The sequence below is a fragment of the Cibotium barometz genome, chromosome 18 (assembly GCF_041138505.1).
Source record: "Cibotium barometz isolate CiBa-2024 chromosome 18, ASM4113850v1, whole genome shotgun sequence".
In the NCBI taxonomy this organism is placed as follows: domain Eukaryota; kingdom Viridiplantae; phylum Streptophyta; class Polypodiopsida; order Cyatheales; family Cibotiaceae; genus Cibotium; species Cibotium barometz.
This window is the reverse complement of record NC_141063.1, coordinates 24051761-24076607: the sequence shown is the minus strand read 5'-3', so window position 1 is coordinate 24076607 and position 24847 is coordinate 24051761. Positions and strand designations below refer to the sequence as shown.

General features: G+C 45.9%; 1 protein-coding gene across 1 annotated transcript in view; it reads right to left on the bottom strand.

Annotated features, from left to right (window-relative positions):
- LOC147629097 (SNARE-interacting protein KEULE-like) overlaps positions 1 to 24598 on the bottom strand; it is a 71161-nt gene extending 46563 nt beyond the window's left edge. Inside the window, exons 1-9 of the mRNA XM_086812344.1 lie at positions 24545 to 24598; positions 23844 to 24340; positions 23274 to 23329; positions 21675 to 21756; positions 2451 to 2529; positions 1466 to 1516; positions 1205 to 1301; positions 1030 to 1062; positions 725 to 853 (exon numbers count right to left, since the gene is read on the bottom strand). Of these exons, the coding sequence (XP_086668470.1) occupies positions 725 to 853; positions 1030 to 1062; positions 1205 to 1301; positions 1466 to 1516; positions 2451 to 2529; positions 21675 to 21756; positions 23274 to 23329; positions 23844 to 23907 (591 nt within the window). The 5' untranslated portion in view covers positions 23908 to 24340; positions 24545 to 24598. The remainder of the gene's footprint in view (positions 1 to 724; positions 854 to 1029; positions 1063 to 1204; positions 1302 to 1465; positions 1517 to 2450; positions 2530 to 21674; positions 21757 to 23273; positions 23330 to 23843; positions 24341 to 24544) is intronic.
- Between the last annotated feature and the right edge of the window lie 249 nt (positions 24599 to 24847).

Genomic DNA, 24847 nt, shown 5'->3' with positions numbered 1-24847 from the left:
AATTCCAGGAAGTCACTTTAAGAGATATTGTCAAATCTCATGGACAACAATTCTTAAACATGACATTACATGGCACCATCATGTACTTATGGGCCATTTGAAAAACAAAGTGAAGTTATTTTACTGTTATTTAAAATATTCCCAAGATGTTGTACTTGAGTTGTTTTGCAGGGGCCGATGCTTTGAAAAAGTGGCCCAATATATGCAGTCAGTGCTCTTCTTAAAAGTTTGGAAGTAAATGAGTCATGCACGAATGTTGGCAGCACGTCCGTCTAAGGGTAGTCATGATTTCTTGGAATGAAACTGAAATTCTCTTAGAGATGGCCTGAAGCTTGCAAACAGTCCCCCACCTACAGGTTTTCATGCCGCACCTATTCATTTGGCTTTTGCCCATAGTTTCCAGTGATAATATATCATGGCAGTCAAACTTAACATTGCAGTGCTTTCTTAACTTCACAACGGCCGATGTAACATTAGAAAACATAGCTTGTCTGATTTGAATTCCCTTTCCAATATGCACGAGCAAGAGTGTCCCATTACTTTCTTCTGAGATGCAGGCTTTATTGCAGCAATTGAATGCCCAAATGTGCCATTACATGGAATCCTTACTGCAATCACTGAATACCCAAATGTGCCGTTTTATCTAGTGCTAAGTGCTTGTTCAACTGAATATATCTCACCAACTCTTTCCGTAAACAAGAATCTAGTAATCTTTTCCACAAACCTTAAGTGATGCAAAGACAGTGCCAAGTCGAGAGGCAATTGTATCAAGACAAGTGTCATAGTCATGACTGCCCTCACTGTGTTCTCCAAATAGTTGCTCCAAAGCTCTCCCATTATCAGTTGAAAATGCCTGCATACATGCCATTTACTAACTATCACTCCCCACTTTGGCAGCAAGGATAATCATGAATCAGGTTGGCAAATCAGTTTAATCCAAAATCCTCCTGTTATCTCCTAAAGTATCATATCTATATCTATGCTTTTGTATGTTGTAACTGTAGAGCTAGCTGGGTACACGTATCTCACCTGAGAATCAATTGTGAGGTACTCTAAATTCACCTGAATAAATCCATTCCATCAATAAGTTCCTCGTGAATTGAAGAATTCTAAAATGCATCTCCTCTGATTCTTAAACAGTTTGTTCAACACAACCACATCAAACAGAAAGAAAAGTCAAAGCTGCCAAAATAAAGAAGTGAACCTCTTTAAGAGTAACGATTCGAGAGATAACAAGTGCATCACTTTTGATAATTTGCAGTAGATCCCTAGCTATCGGAGAGCTAAAGAACACATGGGCTCTGTAGCGTAGGATACACCAGACAAGATTGTTTAGTTACTATAAACAGCTCAATCTGTCTGCAAATGGAATACTCAAGCCTTATGCCCTCAGTAATAAAAAAACATCAATCTCTTATTTGTAGAGGATTTGTGCACGTGCAACCATACAGGTAAGTAATCTTACTTTCTATAGAGAGGAGTCTTTCCAGACAAGTCCATCTTGAGCTTCTGTACACTACAAGAGTTGGCACAAAATAACGTAGTCAGTTCTACAGACTAGACAAGAGAGTGATATGTAAGCACCCTTTCAGAACACTAGTTTTGGACACTCACAAAGAGCACAGGCTTAGAGAAGGCATCAAGCAGAAGTCCATAAAATGTACACATTTCAATAAATGGTTGAGGAAATTGTTAAGTCATTAACATTAAGAGAGTGCATAGTGAGTGCCATAATTAGCATGAATGGGACCATCGACAATTCACAACAAGATACTGGAGTAAGGGGTTGAAGATAAGGCTGCCACCTCTCTTGTTGCTAGGTGGTTATTCAAAATTAGGCAACAAATACATCCAATCTCAAGGCCTTGTGACGAAAGACGTGCATTCCTCATGTAGACATAATGGGCTAGCCCTAGAGAGCACAGATAAACATGCTCCAATGTGAACCCCAAATGCACCTGTCCAGAGGTTAAGGGCAGACTCAGCCATATGACGGCTGGCACAATCTGAAAAAGCAAGGCCAAAATCTCTTATAATTCAGCAGCTTGCTATGCTTGGAGAACGACAGACGAAAAACTATCACAAGGCATGTAATTTTCCTATTCAAAGGTCACAGTCACAGTTTCACCAACTGAATATAACCATGTTACACAATATGTTTGCCATCTTGTCAACGATTCCTACAAAACTTTCAAGAACTTGCGAATTTCTACATAGGCCATCACAGTCCTCAAAACACCCATCTATCATATAAATTTATTTTCTTAAAACCATTTGTAGCTCAATTGAAACCCTAGAACCTTAGAATTTACAAAATACCACACCTTTCAGTAGCCTTCATAAAAACAAAAAATCCAAATTTAAGCACACCTAAAGGCAAAATTATGAGTGCGGACAACATACTCAAACACACATTGAAAATATGAAAATAAACAGCTGCAATCAATTACCTCTCTCTTTTAGGCTGAATGAAATACACGGCATCCAAAGCTGGAAGTGGTTGTCTGCGCTTATTTAAGTCCTCCACCACTATAGTTACAACATATATTTCTCTCTCTCTCTCTCTCTCTCTCTCTCTCTCTCTCTCTCACACACACATGGCACGCACACATTTAGAATTTCCATGAGCCAGATTTAAATATCGTCACACAAAGCATTAAGAGCTACGCATATGCAGGTTATGTGGCATGCATACATGGAGACCGAGGTGCGCACAATCCTTCAATGTCCAGCATACTATCAAATCAAACGCCACTTCCATTGTTTATTTAGAGAGGGGTTGGGTCCTCTTCAATGAGTCATGGAATATGCGGACCAAATATGTGTGGCACTTTTCTTGCATGAGATATAGACTCGGAAGCAAACTCACGAGGGGGCAAAGAAGACAAGAGGACCATGGTTAGTAGGCACTCCTCCCAGCTTTCTTTTAGATGTTGGGCAACACCAAGCTTGTTGGGATTCGAGCCTTTATGTGTGTAAATCCCTTTGCAAAAGTGTGTGTGAACCTCCTCTTAGTGTGTGTAAGTTTGCCTATGTGTGTGAACAGCCTCTAAAGATTATGTGTGTAAGTAGTATAAGCAGTGATGACAGCACATGTGCCATGTGTCACGGTATCAGTGTGTGTAATTGAGTCAAGAGATAAGGCTCTAAGCATGTAGTATGAAGTAAGTAGTGATGACAACACATATGCAATGTGTCACTGTATTGATTGATTGTCAGATATTAATGGTAATTAATGTGGAAATGAACACAATGCTAGGTGGTTGTGTAAACTAGCATTGTAATGTGTATTTAAGCTATTTAAATAAAGCAATTCTAGTATGTGTAAACAACAATTCGTGTGTGGATTCTCTTGTACATGGGAACAACCCATTAGAAGGATTATGTAGTCAACGACGTATGTAGCTAACACCTCATAGGGACACTTGGCATCTTGATGTGACATGTGGCATGTGTGGTGGCAACATATTGTAATGCAAAAGCTTACAGATAGGATTATACTTTGATAAGGAATATTCAACACCTTGGTTCTTGACGATTGCACAATGTAGTAGAGATGAGAGAGTGTGTGTGTGTGTGTGTGTGTGAGAGAGAGAGAGAGAGAGAGAGAGAGAACAACAACAACAACAAAGACAAGTACACCCGACTGGATCCCAGATACCCTCTGAAGGGCCCCCACCAAAGATTGGTGTATTTTCTTTATTGAATGATGAAAAGACTGACTTTCTTGGAGATCTTCCTTGGCTGTAAGTCTGTAGCCTGCAGATGACCTAATTCGTGACCTTCAAGTTCACCTTGCTTCAAACTCCCCTTGGCTGTCCTGGCCCTTGGAGCATTTCAACACTTGTGAATAATGAGATACTAAAGACCTTTTGCTAGCCTTTGTGAAGCCGATCCCGTCACGTGGGAATAGACTCCGTTGGACACCCACACGTGTAATAGCACAACTTAATATCAAAATTTGAAATGGACAACTTAATAACAACTGAAAATTGAATGAAATGAAATGTTGATAGATGGACACCAGCACTGGGGCCAGAATGGGCCGACCCCCCCCCCCCTCAATATATGATATATTATTGGGAGTATTTGACAAATACAATGCTCCATGGGTTCAAAGAACCAGATGATGTCCATGTACAACTGAGATGAATACAGTACCAAACAAAAGGCTCGAAGTAGATGTTCGAAGGAGAGTGACCACAGGAGTGGTCCAATCTCTACGGTCCTGTGTCTTCACTGGAATCCGCGGAGAGTGCCCCATTGGTGTTCCAGGACCACGCACAAACAGGCGCTCCCGTACTAATGCCTGGCTCTCCCGATCTCGGCACCTTTGGACCGTGGTTCTCCAAAAAGCTTGGACTACCAGGCACCGAACAGGTGTCAGCGGTAGAGAGAATTCTTTATCAGATTTACAACAAAGTTCTTTACTTAAATCTGAATTCAGTTACTTGTAGCTCGCACATGGAAGACAAATACCCGTGGTGTCCGTGTGTAGCTACGGACACCAGGGCGCAGCAGCCTGTCGAGGAGGAGGAGGAGCTGCCTGTGTAGAAGGTGTAGCCACCTAGGAGGTGCAAAGCCACCTGTAGTAGCCGCCTATGGAAGGGAGGTGCAACCGCCTACAGAGGAGCACAGCCTACTGTTGAGTAGGACACAGCCGCCTGCTGTGGAGGAGGAGGAAGCGTAGCCGCCTGCTGTGGAGGATGAGGAGGGCAGCCTGCTGTGGGAGGCGCTGCCACCTGGAAGGTGGAGATGGCGCAGCCTGAAGAGGAGCAGGCGCACCTAAAACGTCTGGGGGTGAGCAGGAGTGTGGTCGCCTCTTTGTAGGTGTTGGAGAGGAGATACCCGACCACAACTGGCTGGCTCCCCACGTTTGCATGGGGGCGGCCAGCTTCATGGTGTGGTGTGGGTAAGTGGCCATGCACCCACCCCCACACACTTAAAGGGGTTATGTGTGGGGTTTCCCTCCCCACCTTGGCCCACAAGTGGATGCCCATAATGGGTGCCCACTTTTAAATGAATGTGAACTGACCATCTTATAAAATGAAAGGTTAGAAATAAAGCTATTAAACCAACAAGTGCAATACACTTACCACCGGTTCACATGCAACAAAACTCGTCAGAAGACAGAGCAAACTTCACGATTCACTGGCAAGCGTCCCCTCTCAGTATAAGTGGCACGTCAAGCACAAAAATGGCACGACATAAAACATAAATCCTTGTCTTCCTATGGAGTGACAGTCCCATAGATAAAACACAGTTCCAGGCACGAGCCTCCCTATGGAGTGACAGTCCCATAGGCAAGACACGGCACAAATACTAGCTCTTCCATGGCGTGACAATCCCATGGATAGAACACAGTCCAGGTCATACAAGGGTGGCACCAGTCTCGCTCTCCCGTCCATACGACACCATCCTGCTAACACACGGGTGGCACCAGTCTGGCTCCCGTCCATGTTAAGCAAAAATACTAGCCTCTTCACATGAGACACCGGCCTGGCCTCAAGTGAACGAGACACAAAACTAGAGATGTACCAAATGGTCGGCCAATTGGTGACATCCTCCCGGGGTTCTAAAGAGTTGTCCTCAACTGAAAAGCCTCAAGATATGTCTGCAACAACTGTGGGTAATCAATAAAATAATCCTCATTTACCCAAAAGCAATGTCAAACTGTGCCACAAATGGAAACACTTTGGAAGCATCATGCTCTCCATGAAAAACATCAAACTTAACAGACTTGTCACCTGCTTTAAATTCCTTGAGCTTTCTGGCATGAGGCTCATAGTCCTCTCTTTTTCGTTTCCCTTTATCTAACGGGGCAACCCTATCTGCATGGGCTCCATGGGCCATCATGGAAGTTTCATGAAGCACGGTGACATGTGCTCCACGAACCTCAGAATCAGATGCATGTGACCTTCCTCCATAAGGCAACTCTGTAGGCAAAGCTCTTCTAGTGGCAGACCTGTCACCCCTACCATGGGATACATGTCTTGAATGCATGTGACCATCATGCCCTCCATGAGCACTAGCATACATATATCTGTCAGGCTTTGTGCCTTGTGGAGAAGATGCATGACGAGAGGTGACTGTCACCTCTTCCTTTTGCATAAATGACCTCAACCTTTGAGATGCGGGATTTCCATGCTTCAAGCGAGGTGGATTTCTGAATTTCAGCTCTCCATCTTCCCCCTCTTTGATGTCACCTTTGCGGAGGAGGTAGGAAAGTGCCAACTCCCTTGGCTTCTTGCCCACTTCCCGTGCCATGGACTCAAAAGTCACATCTACCATTGCATCGGCTTTCCTTTGCTTCGATGGCACTTTGCACATGGGGATCTTCATGCAAAAATTTCAGCTCTTGCTCTTGTGCCTGCAAAAGCATTCTCATATGCTTCATTTCAGCCCTCATTGCATCAGGCTCGTCTTCTTGCATGACTGTCTTTCCTCGAGACAGTTGTCCCTTTGAATCACTATCATTTACCCTTTCAAGGGGCTTGTGCCTTCCTCGCAGAGCATCGAAACCACACGAGGCACTTGATGGACCCCTTGAATTAGGCACTTCGAAAGGGTGGCCTTGGCTGTCCATTGTGTTAAGTGTGCTAGTAGTGGGGTGTCCAATACACAAGTTCGTTTCCCCACTAAGAAAAGGGAAATAACTGTGCTCTAATACCAATGAAACCAATCCCGTCAAGTGGGAATAGACTCCGTTGGACACCCACATGCGTAATAGCACAACTTAATATCACAATTTGAAATGGATAACTTAAAAACAACTGAAAATTGAAATGAAATGAAATGTTGATAGATAAACACCAGCGCTGGGGCCGGAACCGGCCAACCTTCCCCTCAATATATGATATATTATTGGGAGTTTTAAACAAATACAATGCTCCATGGATTCAAAGAACCAGATGATGTCCATGTACAACTGAGATGAATACAGTACCAAACAAAAGGCTCGAAGTAGATGTTCAAAGGAGAGCGACCACTGGAGTGGTCCAGTCTCTACGGTCCTGTGCCTTCACTGGAATCCGCGGAGAGCGCCCCACTCGTGTTCCAGGACCACGCACAAACAGGCGCTCCCGTGCTAACGCCTGGCTCTCCCGATCTCGGCACCTTTGGACCGTGGTTCTCCAAAAAGCTTGGACTACCCGGCACCAAATGGATGTTAGCAGTAGAGAGAAATCTTTATCAGATTTACAACAAAGTTCTTTACTTAAATCTGAATTCAGTTACTTGTAGCTCGCACATGGAAGACAAATACCCGTGGTGTCCATGTGTAGCTACTAGAGGTGGCCACCAGGGCGTAGCAGCCTGTCGAGGAGGAGGAGGAGGAGCTGCCTATGTAGAAGGTGTAGCCACCTAGGAGGTGCAAAGCCACCTGTAGCCGCCTATGGAAGGGAGGTGCAACCGCGTGCAAAGGAGCACAGCCGACTGCTGTGAGCAGGACATAGCCACCTGCTGTGGAGGAGGAGGAAGCGTAGCCACTTGCTGTGGAGGAGGGAAGCGTAGCCACTTGCTGTGGGAGGCGCTGCCACCTGGAGAGTGTTGATATCGCCTGCTCTGCAGCTGCTTGCAGGGTGGCGCAGCCGCCTGTATGGGCAAGAGACACCCGGTTGCAGCCGCCCGTGGGGAGGAGGCACAACCGCCAGCAGAGGAGGTACAGCCGCTTGTATGAGAGGAGGAGCAGCCGCCGATGGAAAAGAGGTACAGCCGCCTGTATGGGAGGAGGAGCAGCCGCTATGTAGAGAAGGCAGCCGCCAATGGAAAATAGGTACAGCCGCCTGTATGGGAGGAGAAGCAGCCGCTATGTAGAAGAGGCAACCGCCGATGGGAACTAGGTACAGCGGCCTACTGGAGGAGAGGGAGCAGCCGTCTACTGAGGAGGTGGAGATGGCGCAGCCTGCAGAGGAGGAGGCGCACCTAAAACGTCTGGGGGTGAGCAGAAGGGTGGTTGCCTCTTTGTAGGTGTTGGAGAGGAGATACCCGACCACAACTGGCTGGCTCCCCACGTTTGCATGGCGGCGGCCAGCTTCATGGTGTGGTGTGGGTAGGTGGCCATGCACCCACCCCCACACACTTAAAGGGGTTATGTGTGGGGTTTCCCTCCCCACCTTGGCCCACAAGTGGGTGCCCATAATGGGTGCCCACTTTTAAATGAATGTGAACTCACCATCTTATAAAATGAAAGGTTAGAAATAAAGCTATTAAACCAACAAGTGCAATACACTAACCACCTGTTCACATGCAACAAAACTCATCAGAAGACAGAGCAAACTTCACGATTCATTGGCAAGCGTCCCCGCTTAGTAAGTGGCACGTCAAGCACAAAAATGGCACGACATAAAACATAAATCCTGGTCTTCCTACGGAGTGACAGTCCCATAGGTAAAACACAGTTTCAAGCACGAGCCTCCCTATGGAGTGACAGTCCCATAGGCAAGACACGGCACAAATACTGACTCTTCCATGGCGTGACAATCCCATGGATAGAACACAGTCCAGGTCATACACGGGTGGCACCAGTCTGGCTCCCGTCCATGTTAAGCAAAAATACTGGCCTCTTCACATGAGACACCGGCCTGGTCTCAAGTGAACGAGACACAAAACTGGAGATGGACAAATGGTCAGCCAATTGGTGACATCCCCCCCGGCTTGTAAAGAGTTGTCCTCAACTGAAAAGCCTCAAGATATGCCTGCAACAACTGTGGGTAATCAATAAAATAATCCTCATTTACCCAAAAGCAATGTCAAACTGTGCCACAAATGCTAACACTTTGGAAGCATCATGCTCTCCATGAAAAACATCAAACTTAACAGACTTGTTACCTGCTTAAAATTCCTTGAGCTTTCTGGCATGAGGCTCATGGTCTTCTCTTTTTCTTTTCCCCTTATCCGACGGGGCAGCCCTATCTGCATGGGCTCCATGGGCCATCATGAAAGTTTCATGAAGCACGGTGACATGTGCTCCACGAATCTGAGAATCAGATGCATGTGACCTTCCTGCATAAGGCAATGTCTCTCCTCCATGAGACAGCTCAGTAGGCAAAGCTCTTCTAGTGGCAGACCTGTCACCCCTACCATGGGATACATGTCTTGAATGCATGTGACCATCATGCCCTCCATGAGCACTAGCATACATATATCTGTCAGGCTTTGTGCCTTGTGGAGAAGATGCATGACGAGAGGTGACTGTCGCCTCTTCCTTTTGTATAAATGACCTCAACCTTTGAGATGCAGGATCTCTATGCTTCAAGCCAGGTGGATTTCTGAATTTCAGCTCTCCATCTTCCCCCTCTTTGATGTCACCTTTGCAGAGGAGGTAGGAAAGTGCCAACTCCCTTGGCTTCTTGCCCACTTCCCGTGCCATGGACTCAAAAAACACATCTACCATTGCATCGGCTTTCCTTGCTTCAATGGCACTTTGCACATGGGGATCTTCATGCAAAAATTTCAGCTCTTGCTCTTGTGCCTGCAAAAGCTTTCTTATATGCTCCATTTCAACCCTCATTGCATCACACTCTTCTTCTTGCATGACTGTCTTTCCTCAAGACAGTTGTCCCTTTGAATCACTATCATTTACCCTTTCAAGGGGCTTGTGCCTTCCTCGTACAGCATCGGAACCACGCGAGGCACTTGATGGGCCCCTTGAATTAGGCACTTCCAAAGGGTGGCCTTGGCTGTCCATTGTGTTAAGTGTGCTAGTAGCGGAGTGTCCAATACACACGTTCGTTTCCCCACTAAGAAGAGGGAAATAACTGTGCTCTGATACCAATGAAACTGATCCCGTCAAGTGGGAAAAGACTATGTTGGACACCCACACACGTAATAGCACAACTTAATATCACAATTTGAAATGGATAACTTAATAACAACTGAAAATTGAAATGAAATGAAATGTTGATAGATAAACACCAGCACTGGGGCCGGAACGGGCGGACCCCCCCCCCCCCCCCCCTCAATATATGATATATTATTGGGAGTATTTAACAAATACAATGCTCCATGGGTTCAAAGAACCAGATGATGTCCATGTACAACTGAGATGAATACAGTACCAAACAAAAGGCTCGAAGTAGATGTTCGAAGGAGAGCGACCACTGGAGTGGTCCAGTCTTTACAGTCCTGTGCCTTCACTGGAATCCGTGGAGAGCGCCCCGCTCGTGTTCCAGGACCACGCACAAACAGGCGCTCCCGTGCTAACGCCTGGCTCTCCCGATCTCGGCACCTTTGGACCGTGGTTCTCCAAAAAGCTTGGACTACCCGGCAACGAACGGGTGTTAGCGGTAGAGAGAATTCTTTATCAGATTTACAACAAAGTTCTTTACTTAAATCTGAATTCAGTTACTTGTAGCTCGCACATGGAAGACAAATACCCGTGGTGTTTGTGTAGCTACTAGAGGTGGGCACCAAGGCGCAGCAGCCTGTCGAGGAGGAGGAGGAGGAGCTGCCTGTGTAGAAGGTGTAGCCACCTACGAGATGCAAAGCGACCTGTAGCCGCCTATGGAAGGGAGGTGCAACCACCTGCAGAGGAGCACAGTCGACTGCTGAGCAGGACATAGCCACCTGCTGTAGAGGAGGAGGAAGCGTAGCCGCCTACTGTGGAGGATAAGGAGGGCAGCTTGCTGTGGGAGGCGCTGCCACCTGGAAAGTGCAGATGTCGCCTTGTCATGTGCACAGTGTGTATCTACCGTGTGCTACACGCATGCAAGACTAGTTTCGAGGATTGGGGAAGCTTGGAACTAGGCAGGCTGATTGACGAGCTGAGTTAGGGAAATACTAATGGGCGGCGGGCGCCCAAGTGTGGACGCCCGATGACCGGCCAAGAGCCTATAAAAGGGTGGCCAAGGTTAGTTATTGGGATATAGAGAGTCTCGCGAGTTTGTGAGAGCTCTATGGTCTTGGAGCCTGGATCTAGTGCAGACGTGCACCTGCTTTACGCAGCCGAGGCCGGCAGCAATCTCGAGACCCGCGAGGGCAACTTCGTGGCGGTATGGGACGTCACGAGGAGGAGATTGGTCGGTACGTCATCCTAATTAGCTCAGCTCGTGGCTCGGTGGGGACAGCCAAGACTGTGGGCTCGCCCACGGCTGTCATGGTTGGGAGGTGAGTCAAGCCTGCACCCCCTTGTTGTTTGTTTGTTCGTTTGTTTGCAGGTTTCGAGTCTCGAACCGAGAACGATCACGAGGAGATCCGTGGGGATTTGACAGTGGTATCAAAGCATACCTCGTGAACGAGCAAGTCGGTAGGTAGAGAAGATGAGGTCGAAGAAAGGTATGTGTTAAAAAGCTTGCTGTTTTTTCTGTACATACTTTTGTTTTCAGAATAGTATGTGTTTTTCTCCATCAAAGACACCCATGTTGATGGGAGATGGTAGATGGTAGGGTCGTTCGCGTCAACCTCCTTCAGCATAACACCTTCCTTGAGATGAACCCATCACTCCCGCTACATTTTCATACATCCTCAGTTGCAAAGAAGAGGAGAGTCGTTTGTGCAGTCATACGCATGAGCAAGTCGGGTGAGAAGCAGAAGACAGAAAAAGCACGATGCTTTTCTAGTTCGAACGAAAGAGAGCGAGAGAAGTGCTGGATCCATATTCGCTGGCAGGTTGTGCGCTGGCGGGTGATGCTGGTTGACGTGTTGTAGGCGACACTGCAGGCGGGCGCACACGCCTGCCAAGCCAGGCGGCCAGGCCTACGTAGCCAGCCCAGGCAACGCCTAGGCCAGGCCGACGCCCATGGCCACGCTGCCATGATGCCCAGGCCAACACGGCAGGCCTACGCGAGGCTGGCGCATGGAGCACTGGCGACGACAGCATATGTGACGACGGCTGCAGATAACGTCACAACTGCACGTGTGACGCATACAGGCGCCGACAGCACACCAGGCCGGCAGCAGTTGGCGACGATGGCGTCAGCAGACAGCAGCACGTCGACTGGCTATTCCAGGAGGGAAAAAAAACAAGGAAAGCTTACGTTTTTTTTAGAGCTTTCGTTTTTTTGAGTTTAAAATTTTTTTTTTAGTTTTAAAAGACCCCTCCTCCAAGGTTTCAAAGTGTTTATTTTTTTTTAAGAATATAGAATATATATATCCATATATATATATATATATATTTATTTATTCAAGAAAAAAAAAACAAAAGCAAAAGCAAAAGCTAAGCCTAGCTTTTGGAGATTTTTAGCTTTTGGAGCTATCTTTATAAACCCCTTAAGTGGGCTTCTTGCCACACATCTCTCAAGTTTTCAAGCTCTCAAGTTCCCTTGCACTTTCATTATGCAAAGATCGAATTTTCTCTCCACGTCCCCTCTTCACGATGTCGACCCAAGAATCAGAGTTGGAGCCCCTTGTGGAACGCAAAGGCTTGCCGGCTACGGAAGGTACCGATGCCGATCTTTTTTACGATTTTGTGTCAAAATCAGATTTCCAAGAGTTCAAAGTAGCTCTCGAAGCTTCTTCGATGGAACGTCAGGCACAAATCGCAGCCCAGATGCAAGCTTTGCAGAACTCCATCACTCTATTGACCACTACCCTCTCTACTTTCTCGGATATGGATACCTTGGCTTCTGCTTTAGGCCCCAATATTACTCCGGAACCGTTCGGGGGCAAGCAAAAGCAACGCACCAAGGAGATCGTGGACACGTGGCTACACAAGTGGCAAGTTCACTTTCAGTTTCATCCATATGATGATGGAAAGAAGATCCAATTAGCAGCAGGTTTCCTGTCCGGCAAAGCTTTGCTTTGGTGGAAGGAACTCAACCCTAAGCCAACGACTTGGGCACAATATTCGAAGACGTCTTCAAGAAAGAATTCCTCAAGAAAGAGGATATCCGATTATGATGATGTTGCCCGGTTTTCAGCTTTGACCATAACCTCGCAGCACCTCACTTATGAGGTCTACCTCCAGAAGTTTCGTGACTTGCAAATGAAAGCTACAAAGATGGATCCCACTACTCTTTTGGGGTTTTTCGTAGCTGGTTTACCAGACTCATACCGTTTACAGGTTAAAAATAACAAATGTAAAACATTGGACGAGGCCATTCATTCAGCTCGTATCTATGATGATACAATGGTCGCTTCCAAGTCGAAACCCGTTACCGAGCAGGGAAACAAGCATAAAAGAAAGTTCTCCGCACCTATGGCTAACTCGACAGAAGGAAAGTCTTCAGACCAACCTTCGAAGAAATCCAGTTCGACACCAGCGAAGAAGAAACGACTCCTTAGGGCTTTAAAGCTCAAGAAGGAAGGACGTTGTTTTGTCTGCGAAGAAAAAGGACATGTGTAACGAGTGTCCAAAGCAAAAGGGTACCAAGACAAACGCAAGACCCAAGCCAAAGGCAACTAACCAGTTGTCTTTGACAGGTACGTCAATTTCTGTACTTTCTCGCCCTAGTACTTGTTCTGATTGTCTATTCAATTCTAAAGTATTTGGCTTTCATGATCTTCTCCGAGTTTATGGAGAAGTGAATGGCCATAAAATTCACATTCTTTTAGACCCTAGCAGTTCACATAATTTTGTTAACTACAAACTTGTGCAGAAATTGAGTCTTGATACGACACTCAGCGACCATACCTATGAGGTACGCTTACCTGCGGGAAGGCAAGTTTGGGATCGAGAGGTGGAGATGCTTCCAATCCAGATTCAGGACTACAAAGATACTGTGGAATGCTATGTAATGCATCTAGAAAATGTAGACTTGTTATTAGGGATTGAGTGGTTTAAGACTCTTGAAGTCCAGATAGATTGGGCTAGTCATATTTTTTCTTTTCAGCATAAGGACACCAAGTATAGTATTTTAGGTGATTGTATTCATCCCTCTCAGGGACCTCTTATAAATACAATTGATTTTGGAAATATAATGGATTCTTCTTTGTATACCACTTTCCATTGTGTATTGATTCCACTTTCTTCCTTTCTCATCCCTTCCATGGATGTAAATGAATTAAGTGTGTTTGAAAGCAAAGAATTACAGAAGATACTTGATTCGTTTCAAGACGTATTTCCTAAGGAACTGCCATCGGGTTTACCACCTGAACGGGTAGTAGATCATCGTATTGACTTGATCCCTGGTGCTCATCCTGTCAGTATTCCACCTTATAGGATGAGCCAAGCTGAGGAAGATGAGTTGGCTAAACAACTCGAAGATTATTTAAGGATGGGCCAGATCCGTCCAGGTAAATCACCTTGGGGTGCACCTCGGTTGCTTAGGAGAAAGAAGGACAAGACCTGGAGAATGTGTATAGATTACAAGAGATTGAACAAGGTGACAATTAAGAACCGTTATCCTCTCCCTAGATCAAATGACCTGATTGACCGGTTAGCAGGAGCGAAATATTTCACGAAGATAGATTTACGTACTGGCTATCACCAGATACGTATTCATGAAAGGCATGTCGAAAGAACCGCCTTTCGGAATAGGTATGGCCATTATGAGTTTCTCGTATTACCTTTTGGGTTAACCAATGCTCCAGCCACTTTCTAGCAAATGATAACTGATCTTTTTCGTGAACATTTGGAAAAATTTGTGATGGATTGAGCATTGACTATGACCAAGTTCAGAAGGTTCTGGACTGGCCTATACCGCGAACAGTGAAACAACTTCGTTCTTTTCTCGGTTTTATTGTTTTTCTTCGGAAATCTGTACATGAGTACTCTGGGGAAGCTTGGAAATAGGCAGGCTGATTGACGAGCTGAGTTAGGGAAATACTAACGGGCGGGCACCCAAGTATGGACGGGCGGGCGCCCAAGTGTGGACGCCCGATGACCGGCCAAGAGCCTATAAAAGGGTGGCCAAGGTTAGTTATTTGGATATGGAGAGTCTCGCGAGTTTGTGAGAGCTCTATGGTCTTGGAGCCTGGATCTAGTGCAGACGTGCACCTGCTTTACGCAGCCGAGGCTGACAGCAATCTCGAGGCCCGCGAGGGCAGCTTCGTGGCGGTATGGGACGTCGCGAGGAGGAGATTGGTCGGTACGTCATCCTAGTTAGCTCAACTCGTGGCTCGGTGGGGACAGCCAAGACTGTGGGCTCGCCTACGGCTGTCATGGTTGGGAGGTGAGTCAGGCCTGCACCCCCTTGTTGTTTGTTTGTTCATTTGTTTGCAGGTTTCGAGTCTCGAACCGAGAACGAACACGAGGAGATCCGTGGGGATTCGACACGCCTGCTGCAGCTGCTTGTAGGGTGGCGCAGCCGCCTGTATGGGCAAGAGACACCGGCTGCAGCCGCCCGTGGGGAGGAGGCACAACCGCCAACAGAGGAGGTACAGCTACCTGTATGGGAGGAGCAGTAGCCGCTATGTGGAGGAGGCAGCCGCCGATGGAAAATAGGTACAGCCGCCTGTATGGGAGGAGGAGGAGCCGCTATGTAGAGGAGGCAGCCGCCGATGGAAAATAGGTACAGCCACCTGCTGGAGGAGAGGGAGCAGCCGTCTGCTGAGGAGGTGGAGATGGCGCACCCTGAAGAGGAGGCACACCAAAAACGTCTAGGGGTGAGCAGAAGGGTGGTCGCCTCTTTGTAGGTGTTGGAGAGGAGATACCCGACCACAACTGGCTAGCTCCCCACGTTTGCATGGGGGCGGCCAGCTTCATGGTGTGGTTTGGGTAGGTGGCCATGCACCCACCCCCACACACTTAAAGGGGTTATGTGTGGGGTTTTCCTCCCCACCTTGGCCCACAAGTGGGTGCCCACTTTTAAATGAATGTGAACTCACCATCTTATAAAATGAAAGGTTAGAAATAAAGCTATTAAACCAACAAGTGCAATACACTTACTGCCTGTTCACATGCAACAAAACTCGTCAGAAGACAGAGCAAACTTCACGATTCACTGGCAAGAGTCCCCACTCAGTAAGTGGCACGTCAAGTAGGCAAACACAAAAATACAAGTCATGCGAAAACAGTTTCAAACATGCAAAACATGAGTGCATGTGCAAATAGTATCATGGACATATCTCCCGTTCATGGAACAAGTACAAAACATCTGTCGGGCACAAAAATGGCACGACATAAAACATAAACCCTGGTCTTCCTATAGAGTGAGCTCTTCCATGGCGTGACAATCCCATGGATAGAACACGGTCCAGGTCATACACGGGTGGCACCAATCTGGCTCCCGTCCATACGACACCATCCTGCTAACACACGGCGGGCACCAGTCTGGCTCCCGTCCATGTTAAGCAAAAATATTGGCCTCTTCACATGAGACACCGGCAAGGCCTCAAGTGAACAAGACACAAAACTGGAGAGGGACCAAATGGTCGGCCAATTGGTGACACTTTGCTTATATATGACTCAAAAAGGCTGGTCAGTTTGCATAGAAGACTGTCAGCCTCTTCCTTCTTGTCCCACAATCTGAATTAGCACCATAAAAGCAGGCATCTTTTCACACATGGCCACTCAGGCTGCTGTTCGCCTGAGTGGCTGGCTGTTGGCCGATTGGGGAATGGCCCTTCCTTGGGCTGGCAGCCTGGCCGACTTGTTGCCAAGGCCCCTAGGCCTGGACAACTTGCTGCCTACCTTCCATGGGCAGGCCGACCTGCTGCCAAGGCCCCTAGGCCTGGCTGACTTTGCTGCCCAGCAATTCCATGGGCTGGTTTGCTTGGGCATGGGGCCTCCTTGGCCCCTCGGGTGGCCCATGAGGGCTGCCCACTTGTAGGCAAAGCCCTTAAGGGCTTATGTGGTAGCCTCCAAGGCTGCCCCTTTGCCTACCTACCCACCTGGTGTTTGGCTGCTGGCCGATTGGGGAATGGCCCTTCCTTGGGCTGGCCGACCTGTTGCCAAGGCCCCTAGGACTGGACGACTTGCTGCCTAGCCTTCCATGGCCTGGCCGACCTTTTGCGAAGGCCCCCACGCCTGGCCGACTTTGCTGCCCAGCCCTTCCATGGGCTGGTTTGCTTGGGCATGGGGCCTCCTTGGCCACCAAGGCTACCCACCTTGTAGGCAAAGCCCTTAAGGGCTTATGTGGTGGCCCCCTAGTGAAACTCGCGGCGGGTGCCCGGGGGGCTAGGGCCTTTGACACACTTGTTGATACCATCAATGCATATTAAAACATTTAAACATGGCCACAGCCTTAACACATATCCATCATCACTTTGCATAAACATAAAAGCTGGACAAAACATCCACAAATGTTGAAAATGGAGCTTGCACGTGTGACACCGCATAGAGGCTGGAATGGGCCGACCCCCCCCTTGGAGTATTTTATTACCCAAGGAGAATAATATCATCTACAAGCTTTGAGGGCCTTACTCTCCCCACGGGAGATGCCGGATTATCCATATACAAATGCCATAACACAGCCCAACACGAGGCTACCAAGCCGGAACACAAGCTGTAGAAATGCCGAACCAACAATATAATCCATATACCTCCATGTGGGTACTGATTCTTCCCCAAAAACCATGGGTCTTCATGCAATAGAGTTGGTACAACAAGTACAACTCTCCATTCAGCCGGTACAACAAGTACAATGGCTGGTACAACCGGTACAATGGTTGGTACAACTATCACAGTGGTAGGTACAGCAAGCACGATGGCAAGTATAGTAGGTACAGCAAGTACAAATGGAGGTACAATGGCTAGTACATCTGGTATAGTGGCTGGTACTAGAAGGTATAGCAAGTACAAGGACTCGTACAATCACTACAGTGGTTGGTGCAATGGCTAAAAATCATAATAAATGATTAAATACCCTTGACTTCAGTATTTCTTCGCGATGGAAGCCTCCAAAACAGTCCCCAAAAGCCGGTATTTTTCATGGGCAGCCTTCAAGAGAGAGAGAAAGAGAGTAGCCATCATTAGGCCAGCCTGTAACGGTGGTAGAAGCTACTGTGCAACAAGAGAGCCACAATCACAACACGAATCCACGTGTATGGTGGAGTGTTCATTGGATTGCCTTCTCACAATCCCAACATGAATCCACATGCATGGTGAGATGAACAGTGAACCTCTTGGCCTTTGTATGGGGAGAGAGTGATTCTAAAATGGCTTAAAAATAAATAAATCCATGTCCCAAATAAATGGGCGAGACAAAACAGTCCTATAAGTCCAGATATCATAATCATGTCCCAAGTAAATGGGCGAGACAAATGAGTCCCATAAGTCCAGATATCATAATCCATGTCCCAAGTAAATGGGCGAGACAAAATAAGTCTACTGCCAACAAGGCATCGGTCCACATGACCCTTGGCATAGACATAAGTCACGTGCCAACCAGGTATCATGTCCACTTTACCACTTGCACTCCGTGTTGGTACTCTGACCACACACCTTGGATGAAAGGTGGACTCAAGTAACAAGATAAAACAATCACTCACAGGCATAAATAGCCTGGTGTTCCATAAGCATTTCTGCTACACATAGTTTACAGGCATTTCGGCCACTAATAGTTTGTAAGCATTTCGGCCCACCAACTCACACTACTCTCTCAAATGCTCATGTTCCCTTCCATCTGCTCTCTATTGTTCCACCCACACATGGTAGAAACAATCTTCAAGAGAGCACGTAGGACAAGAGAACACTACACAGGGTATGTTGTGCTTGTCTCACTACCCTTTGAAGTGCCCACGGTTCCTTCCATCTGCTCTCTATTGTTCCACCCACACATGGTAGAAACAATCTTCAAGAGAGCACGTAGGACAAGAGAACACTACACAAGGTATGTGAACCATGAGTTTCATAAGTCCAATGCATCCCAAATAAAGGAAGCCATAAAGAATAATCCATCCCAGTAAAAGGGAGTCATAAACATAATCCATAAACCTAAGGATGGATCCAAATCCCTAGAAAAGAAGAATCCACAGACCTATATACCATAATCCTTGTATACCATAATCCTTGTATTACAAGGGTTAATGAACATCAAAAACACTTCATAGTAAATAGCAAAAGCACCAACTTTGCAAACTCAAAGCATACTTAGCTTTTCTTTGCCAGGTTGGTGTGATGAAGCCAAAAGAAATATCTCCTCACCATATCCTTAAGATATCCCGAGATATATCTCCATATAGCTTGCCTATAAGCTTGATAATATAATCCACAATATCCATATGGAAAGAGTGCTAAACGTGTGCACATAAAGCCAACTCCACACTTCCAAGATAAAATTTTGTGAATTCATAAATCTTTAGATCAACAAGCTGTCTACTGCTCATGCTCTTGCTTCATAAGGTATGAAGCAATGATGGTAAGTGTGGTCCCCACTTGAGATCTTTTCTCTTCCTTATTGATAGAAGGAAGCCTTCGCTGATGCCAATGAAACTCGCGGCGGGTGCCCAGGGAACTAGGGCCTTTGACACACTTGTTATATAATAAAATTTGTAAAGCATGTGGTTTGCAAAAGTAACATAGGGCTTCTTTTCCAAAAGGTCTCAATTTTATCAAATAATGCCCTCCAAAAATGATTGGCAAACTTGGCATCACCATTCGACACAATGGTCCTAGGTATGCCACCTATGGGATACCAATGCTTGATGAACAATCTAGCAACATCCTCGGTAGTAACGTTAGCCTTGCAAGGAATAAGCATGACAAACTTGCTAAAACGATCAACAATCATTAAACACTACATATTATGCTTACCCGGATTGGGAGATAGATTCGTCAGAAAATCTATAGATATATTTTGGAAAGGTCCTTCGGGAATAGGCAATGGTTGTAACAACCCTATCTTCTTCCTGCGGGTAGCTTTCACCTTTTGACAAATCAAATAGTGTTGTTGTCACCATTTGGTCCCTTCACCAACTTTGATCAGTATTTTGGGGAAAGCCCACACACAGAACGGAATCAACGTGAGAACAGGGATTTTCCACAAAAGGAGGAGTAAGCTGAAGCATTCACTGACATTATGTGACTTATAAGATTTAGAAGCCAATTTGTTCAGACATCAATAAAGTTTGGCCCGACATATTATTCTTTAGGCATGGATTTATGGACAAAAGTAGGTGCCTAGGGTTGAGGGCATACAAAACTTGGGCAGGAAGTTTGAAGATGCTAAAAGACACTTCCATTTATAGCTGGCCGACTTGCTTTTTTGGGGATTGGAGCTATATTTTTAGCTGGTTGATTCTATCCAAAGAGAGGCAAGGGCTGATTCGTAAAAAGGAAGGGGTTGTTCTTTTTGGGGCATGCGCATGAGAGCACATGGCCGACTGCAGCAAACACTACTCTCTCTGCTGGTCGACTCAAAGAGGCCGAACAGTGCTGTTTTTCCACTGCTGGCTGCTCACAAACAGGCCGTACAGCAGTTCCTCTTTCTCTCTCCTGGCTGCCTTCGAGCTGGTGGTTGCACCACAGTGCTAGCCGTACAGATACAGGCCGAATTCAGCAGCTGTTTTCTCTCACTTCTCCTGCCTTTTGAGCTGGTTGACATTGGTCGCCTACAGGCTGGCCGACAGCAGCTGGTTTTCTCTCTCTCCCACCTAGTTGTTGGAGAAACTGTCCATACAGCAACTACTGTTCTCTCTCCCACTTTGTTGTGGCAGAAGCTGGCCGTACAGCAACAGTGCAAGTTTTTGTATCATCCGGTCACCTATGAACAGGCCATAGACAGTTGTACACTGAGTTCCCTCAGATGGGAAAGGCTAAGAATTGAGAACTGTCTTGGAGCAGATTTGAAGACTGTTGGCCCTTGGGACTGATTTTGTGGCATTCTTGTATGCTTGTGGAAAGCTACCGAGGACAAGGGTTTGATGCTGGCGGACAGGAGTTTTGTGCCCCTTAGGGGCTGCTGACATGCTGCCCAGCCTATGGGCTGGTTGCTTGGGCATGGGGGCCTCCATGGCCCCTAAGGGCTGCCCAGGCAGCGCCCCTAAGGACTTATGGGGTGGCACTCATAGGGCTCCCCTTTGCCTACATGCCCACATACAACATGTATGCATGCAAAAAGTTCTTGATACCTACACATGGTATCCCAAGCAAAGCTTGGTACATCTCTTCATCATTCCAGAGGGTGACACCTGAGTGCAGGACATGCACACCTGACCATGACCATGTACCGGACTTGTACACCTAACCATGGACTCTAAAGTGGATGCATGGCTGACTCATCCCAGACTGGGGCTCACAAGGGGCCAGTTACCACTCTAGGTACTGCACCTGTTGTACATATACTCTGAAAGGGGAGAGTGCCACGTAACAGTGAGTTGGTCCCATGAATTGAGAATCTTGGGGGAGAAAGAAAGAAAATAATATTAACGTCTACAAAATACCCAAAGGGTCTATGAGACCAAAAGGTAATACAATACTGCCATAGAAAGAAAAGAAGTGAAATGTCACGTGCATCCCTTTACTTGGATACCACTTGCCATAGTTCAAATAGGAATCTGGTCCTACTTGTTGAGTCATTGAGTATGGATCAGAGATCCTTTTTTCATAGCATGTTGACTTACACTGAAACAACATGTCAAGGAGCTCAAAAGAAACACTCTTCACAAAGAGACATACTAGCGGGTGCAATCCACACTCTGAAATCAGGTAGCTAACCATGCTCAACTTGATTGAGGTGTACCCACGTCCCAAACCCTCAAAACTTTCCACATCTTGCTGTGTATTGTGCTACAAAGCAGGCTGAATCCTCACTGTTGCATTTTCAAATCTCCAGAAGAAAATAAAGCAGTGCATGTAATGCCATACTTTTAACTAAAACATAGGTTGATGTAAGAGTACATATGCCAAGCCTTACATGAGATGCCTTCATCTGTTATGTCTGCCATCTTGCAAGAATAGGACATCACCTTGACTGTCACTTCATCCATAATAAGTACCTGTAGCCAAAAAAAAGGTCCTTGAATAATCCACATCCACAATCTTGATTCCCCACGCACAAAGCCACCTCACAACCAAACAACTCATGAAGTCATTAACCTAATGAGAAGACATTAACTATTCCAACCAAGAAGAAGGAGAATAAAGAAAAGTCTCCTATAATATATTCAACTAAAGGACTCCATGCACCATGTTGAAAGCTACCTCTTAGCCTTGATACACCTTTCAAGCCTTGGATATGCATCTTCATACAATCATTTTAAATCCAAAGATTATTGAGCTGGAAAATGTTCAAGGTTTCTAATTCTTTTTTGCTTATGACTGGCAATGACCCATTCATTAAGGCTTCACAATGCAGCAGAAGACAACTCCCATGGGCCTTTGACTTCTGACATTAAAATCTCCCATGGCATGCACGCACTTACTCTACCCTTGTGCATCTCTACCTATCTGTACACTCAAGAGTCGATGGACATCAAATAGGGCTCCAAATGGCTTATGTCTCTAATTCCCTATTTAGACCGCATTACTTCAACTTGGTCTTGCTGTATATTTCCCAAACATAACAAAATCCAAAGTACAGTCCACTCACAAAACTTCAATTCATCAACTCCATCATGAACAGGGCAAAGGATTACACTTCTTCTTTTTTGCATCAGGAGAGGACCATACCATTTCACTTAGGAACATTAATTGTGAGGCTCACTCGACAAGAGGGCCTGCATAATTGCAGCACCTAGGGAGAGTCTCCCGGGCTGCCATGATGTATTCACTGCTCTTCTCTCTGTTAGGAGCAGGAGAGATCTCTTTTGTAGCCCTACGGGCGTTTTTTTACATAACTAATGAAAGGATCTTTTCTCGGAAAAAAAAAAAAGAGGGCCTGCATAATGTTTATCTTTGTTGTGTGATTGTGGCTATCTTCAGAGTCCTGTGGGTTTACGAAGAACCATCCAATACTGTGTCTAGGGTTGTAATGAGGCTCCAGGTCACCCACATTATATCAGGATACCAGTTGTGTGATCCTGATTATATTGTTTTCTTTTTGTATTCACACCATCCCTTTAAAGCAGATCCTTCATTCTCCATTCAGACAACATCACTCAGCATTGGACGCAATGTGGGTGATTACTGAGAGTGTGACAGCTTGCCAAATTTGTTTTGTCTGCAGTTATCTTCCATCATCTTGTTCAATATTATTCACACTCTTCTATCTGGATTAGGATTCCAGATCCTTCCAAGTTATGTCACATGTAGGGTTGTATAAAGGCGTGGAGAGTATGGTAAAGAATTGCACGTGTTATAAGTTGCATCAAAAGATGACCAACTCTTCCCGCTCTCACATGGAGTCCATCTTCCATCGCCCCCACCCTCCCTCCCATCATTACCTCTCTATGAAGGTTTATCACTCTAGAAGTAGAAGAATCTCCAAAAAATAAGCTTTTTGCCTTTTAAAAGAAATTGCACCAAACTAACATCAAAACCACATTTTGAATAAGTGAACAACATTTTGACCTACCTTCCAATCGGAAGCATCCTTTCCTCTAGCCATTCTGAGCATTTCATGAAGAAGACCTGCATTAAACCAGCATAAAGTTTGAGGATAAATACTGAGCATAAGTCACCCTGGAAGTAACATAAATAAGAACTTCAGCCCTCTTACAAAGTGAGTAGAGCGGTGGCCTTTATCAAGAAAATCAGACCTCAAAAGACCTGTTAACTGGAAGCGGTGGAAAAGAACCTTCCACTTCATTGGGAAAGGGACAGGATAAAACACGAGTGCCCCCCAAAAGAAGGGGGAAAGGGTGCATGAAATCCAAAGTAACCATCCCATTTAGTGAAGCAGCGGCATAAATACAACAAGCATGGGATAATGCAGGCAGACAATGAAGTAAAAATCCGGGCATTCCATCAACAAAAAATGCCACAGTAGGGACCAAAGCATCATGGCATGGCCTGACATGGCCAAATGAGGCAAGGCCCACACCAAGCATCGCATATCTCGGCCAGGGTAAGACAAGGCAAGGCATCTAAATGCAGCTATATATGCATGACATGAATTTTGATCGTTATCATCATTAGTACTCACGGTCTCGTGTAGCTTGACGGAAGGTCCGATGGCCGAAATGCGAGGAAGTGTCGGAATCTGCCATTGATTAGATCAACTGATTGCAAAGCTCTCACAAAGTCCGCTCTGATCTACAAAGTCCGCTCTGATCTTGATTCGAGAAAAAAAGAAAAGGCGCCTCCGAAACTATACGGAAGAATCTGCCGTCCAGTTCAGACAGTCCGTTTGGCTGCAGAAAAGCTGGGTTCCAGCAACTCCTGCAGAATTCTGGCGAGCGATCAAGTCGGTTCTCTGAGACAGATTAATCCCCTTTCTTCTCCTCTTCTGTCTTTCTTCGTCCCTGCAGCATCTGCCACTCGTTGCTCTGTATCAGAAATAGCTATCTTCTGCAAGGCTTGTGAGAGGAATTAGGGTCTCCCAAGCTTCTGATTCATAAGGGGGCGGGGTACCAAGACCAAGATGAGTGGCGGGGTTCAAGGATTGACATCAAAACAGCTCTAGGAGCGTTCCGCAGGTCGCTGTGAGGCAGGGTCAAGATCATTAATAGGTTAAGAACACTAATTAAGCCTATTCACCGTACTCTAGAACATTCCTATGCTTGTAAAAACACACTAATTAATTCATTGAACATCCCTACCGTTGAAAATTTAAAAGTCATAAGTCATAACCCATATTATTATTGCTTCAAAATTTAAGTCATGAGTCATGAGAATATCACACACCAATGGTATTGCTTGTTGAATATCACACAAGAGTGGCTCCTCTCTCTCCAAAAAGTTATGCAATCCACACGGTTGTGATTGTAAAAATCCATTGAAAAAATCATATAAATTTGGAGTTTCGAAATAAGAAAGTCGAGATTTTGACGAGGTCAAGTTCTAAACTATCACAAAGAAGAAGAAGAAAACAAAAGTAGGAGGAAGAAGAAGAATGAAATTCCTGTTTACGCTTTTCATTGAAGAACACAAGAAGGAGGACATGTCAATCACAAAAGGCTCTAAGGAAGAGGACAAGGTGATGTCCAT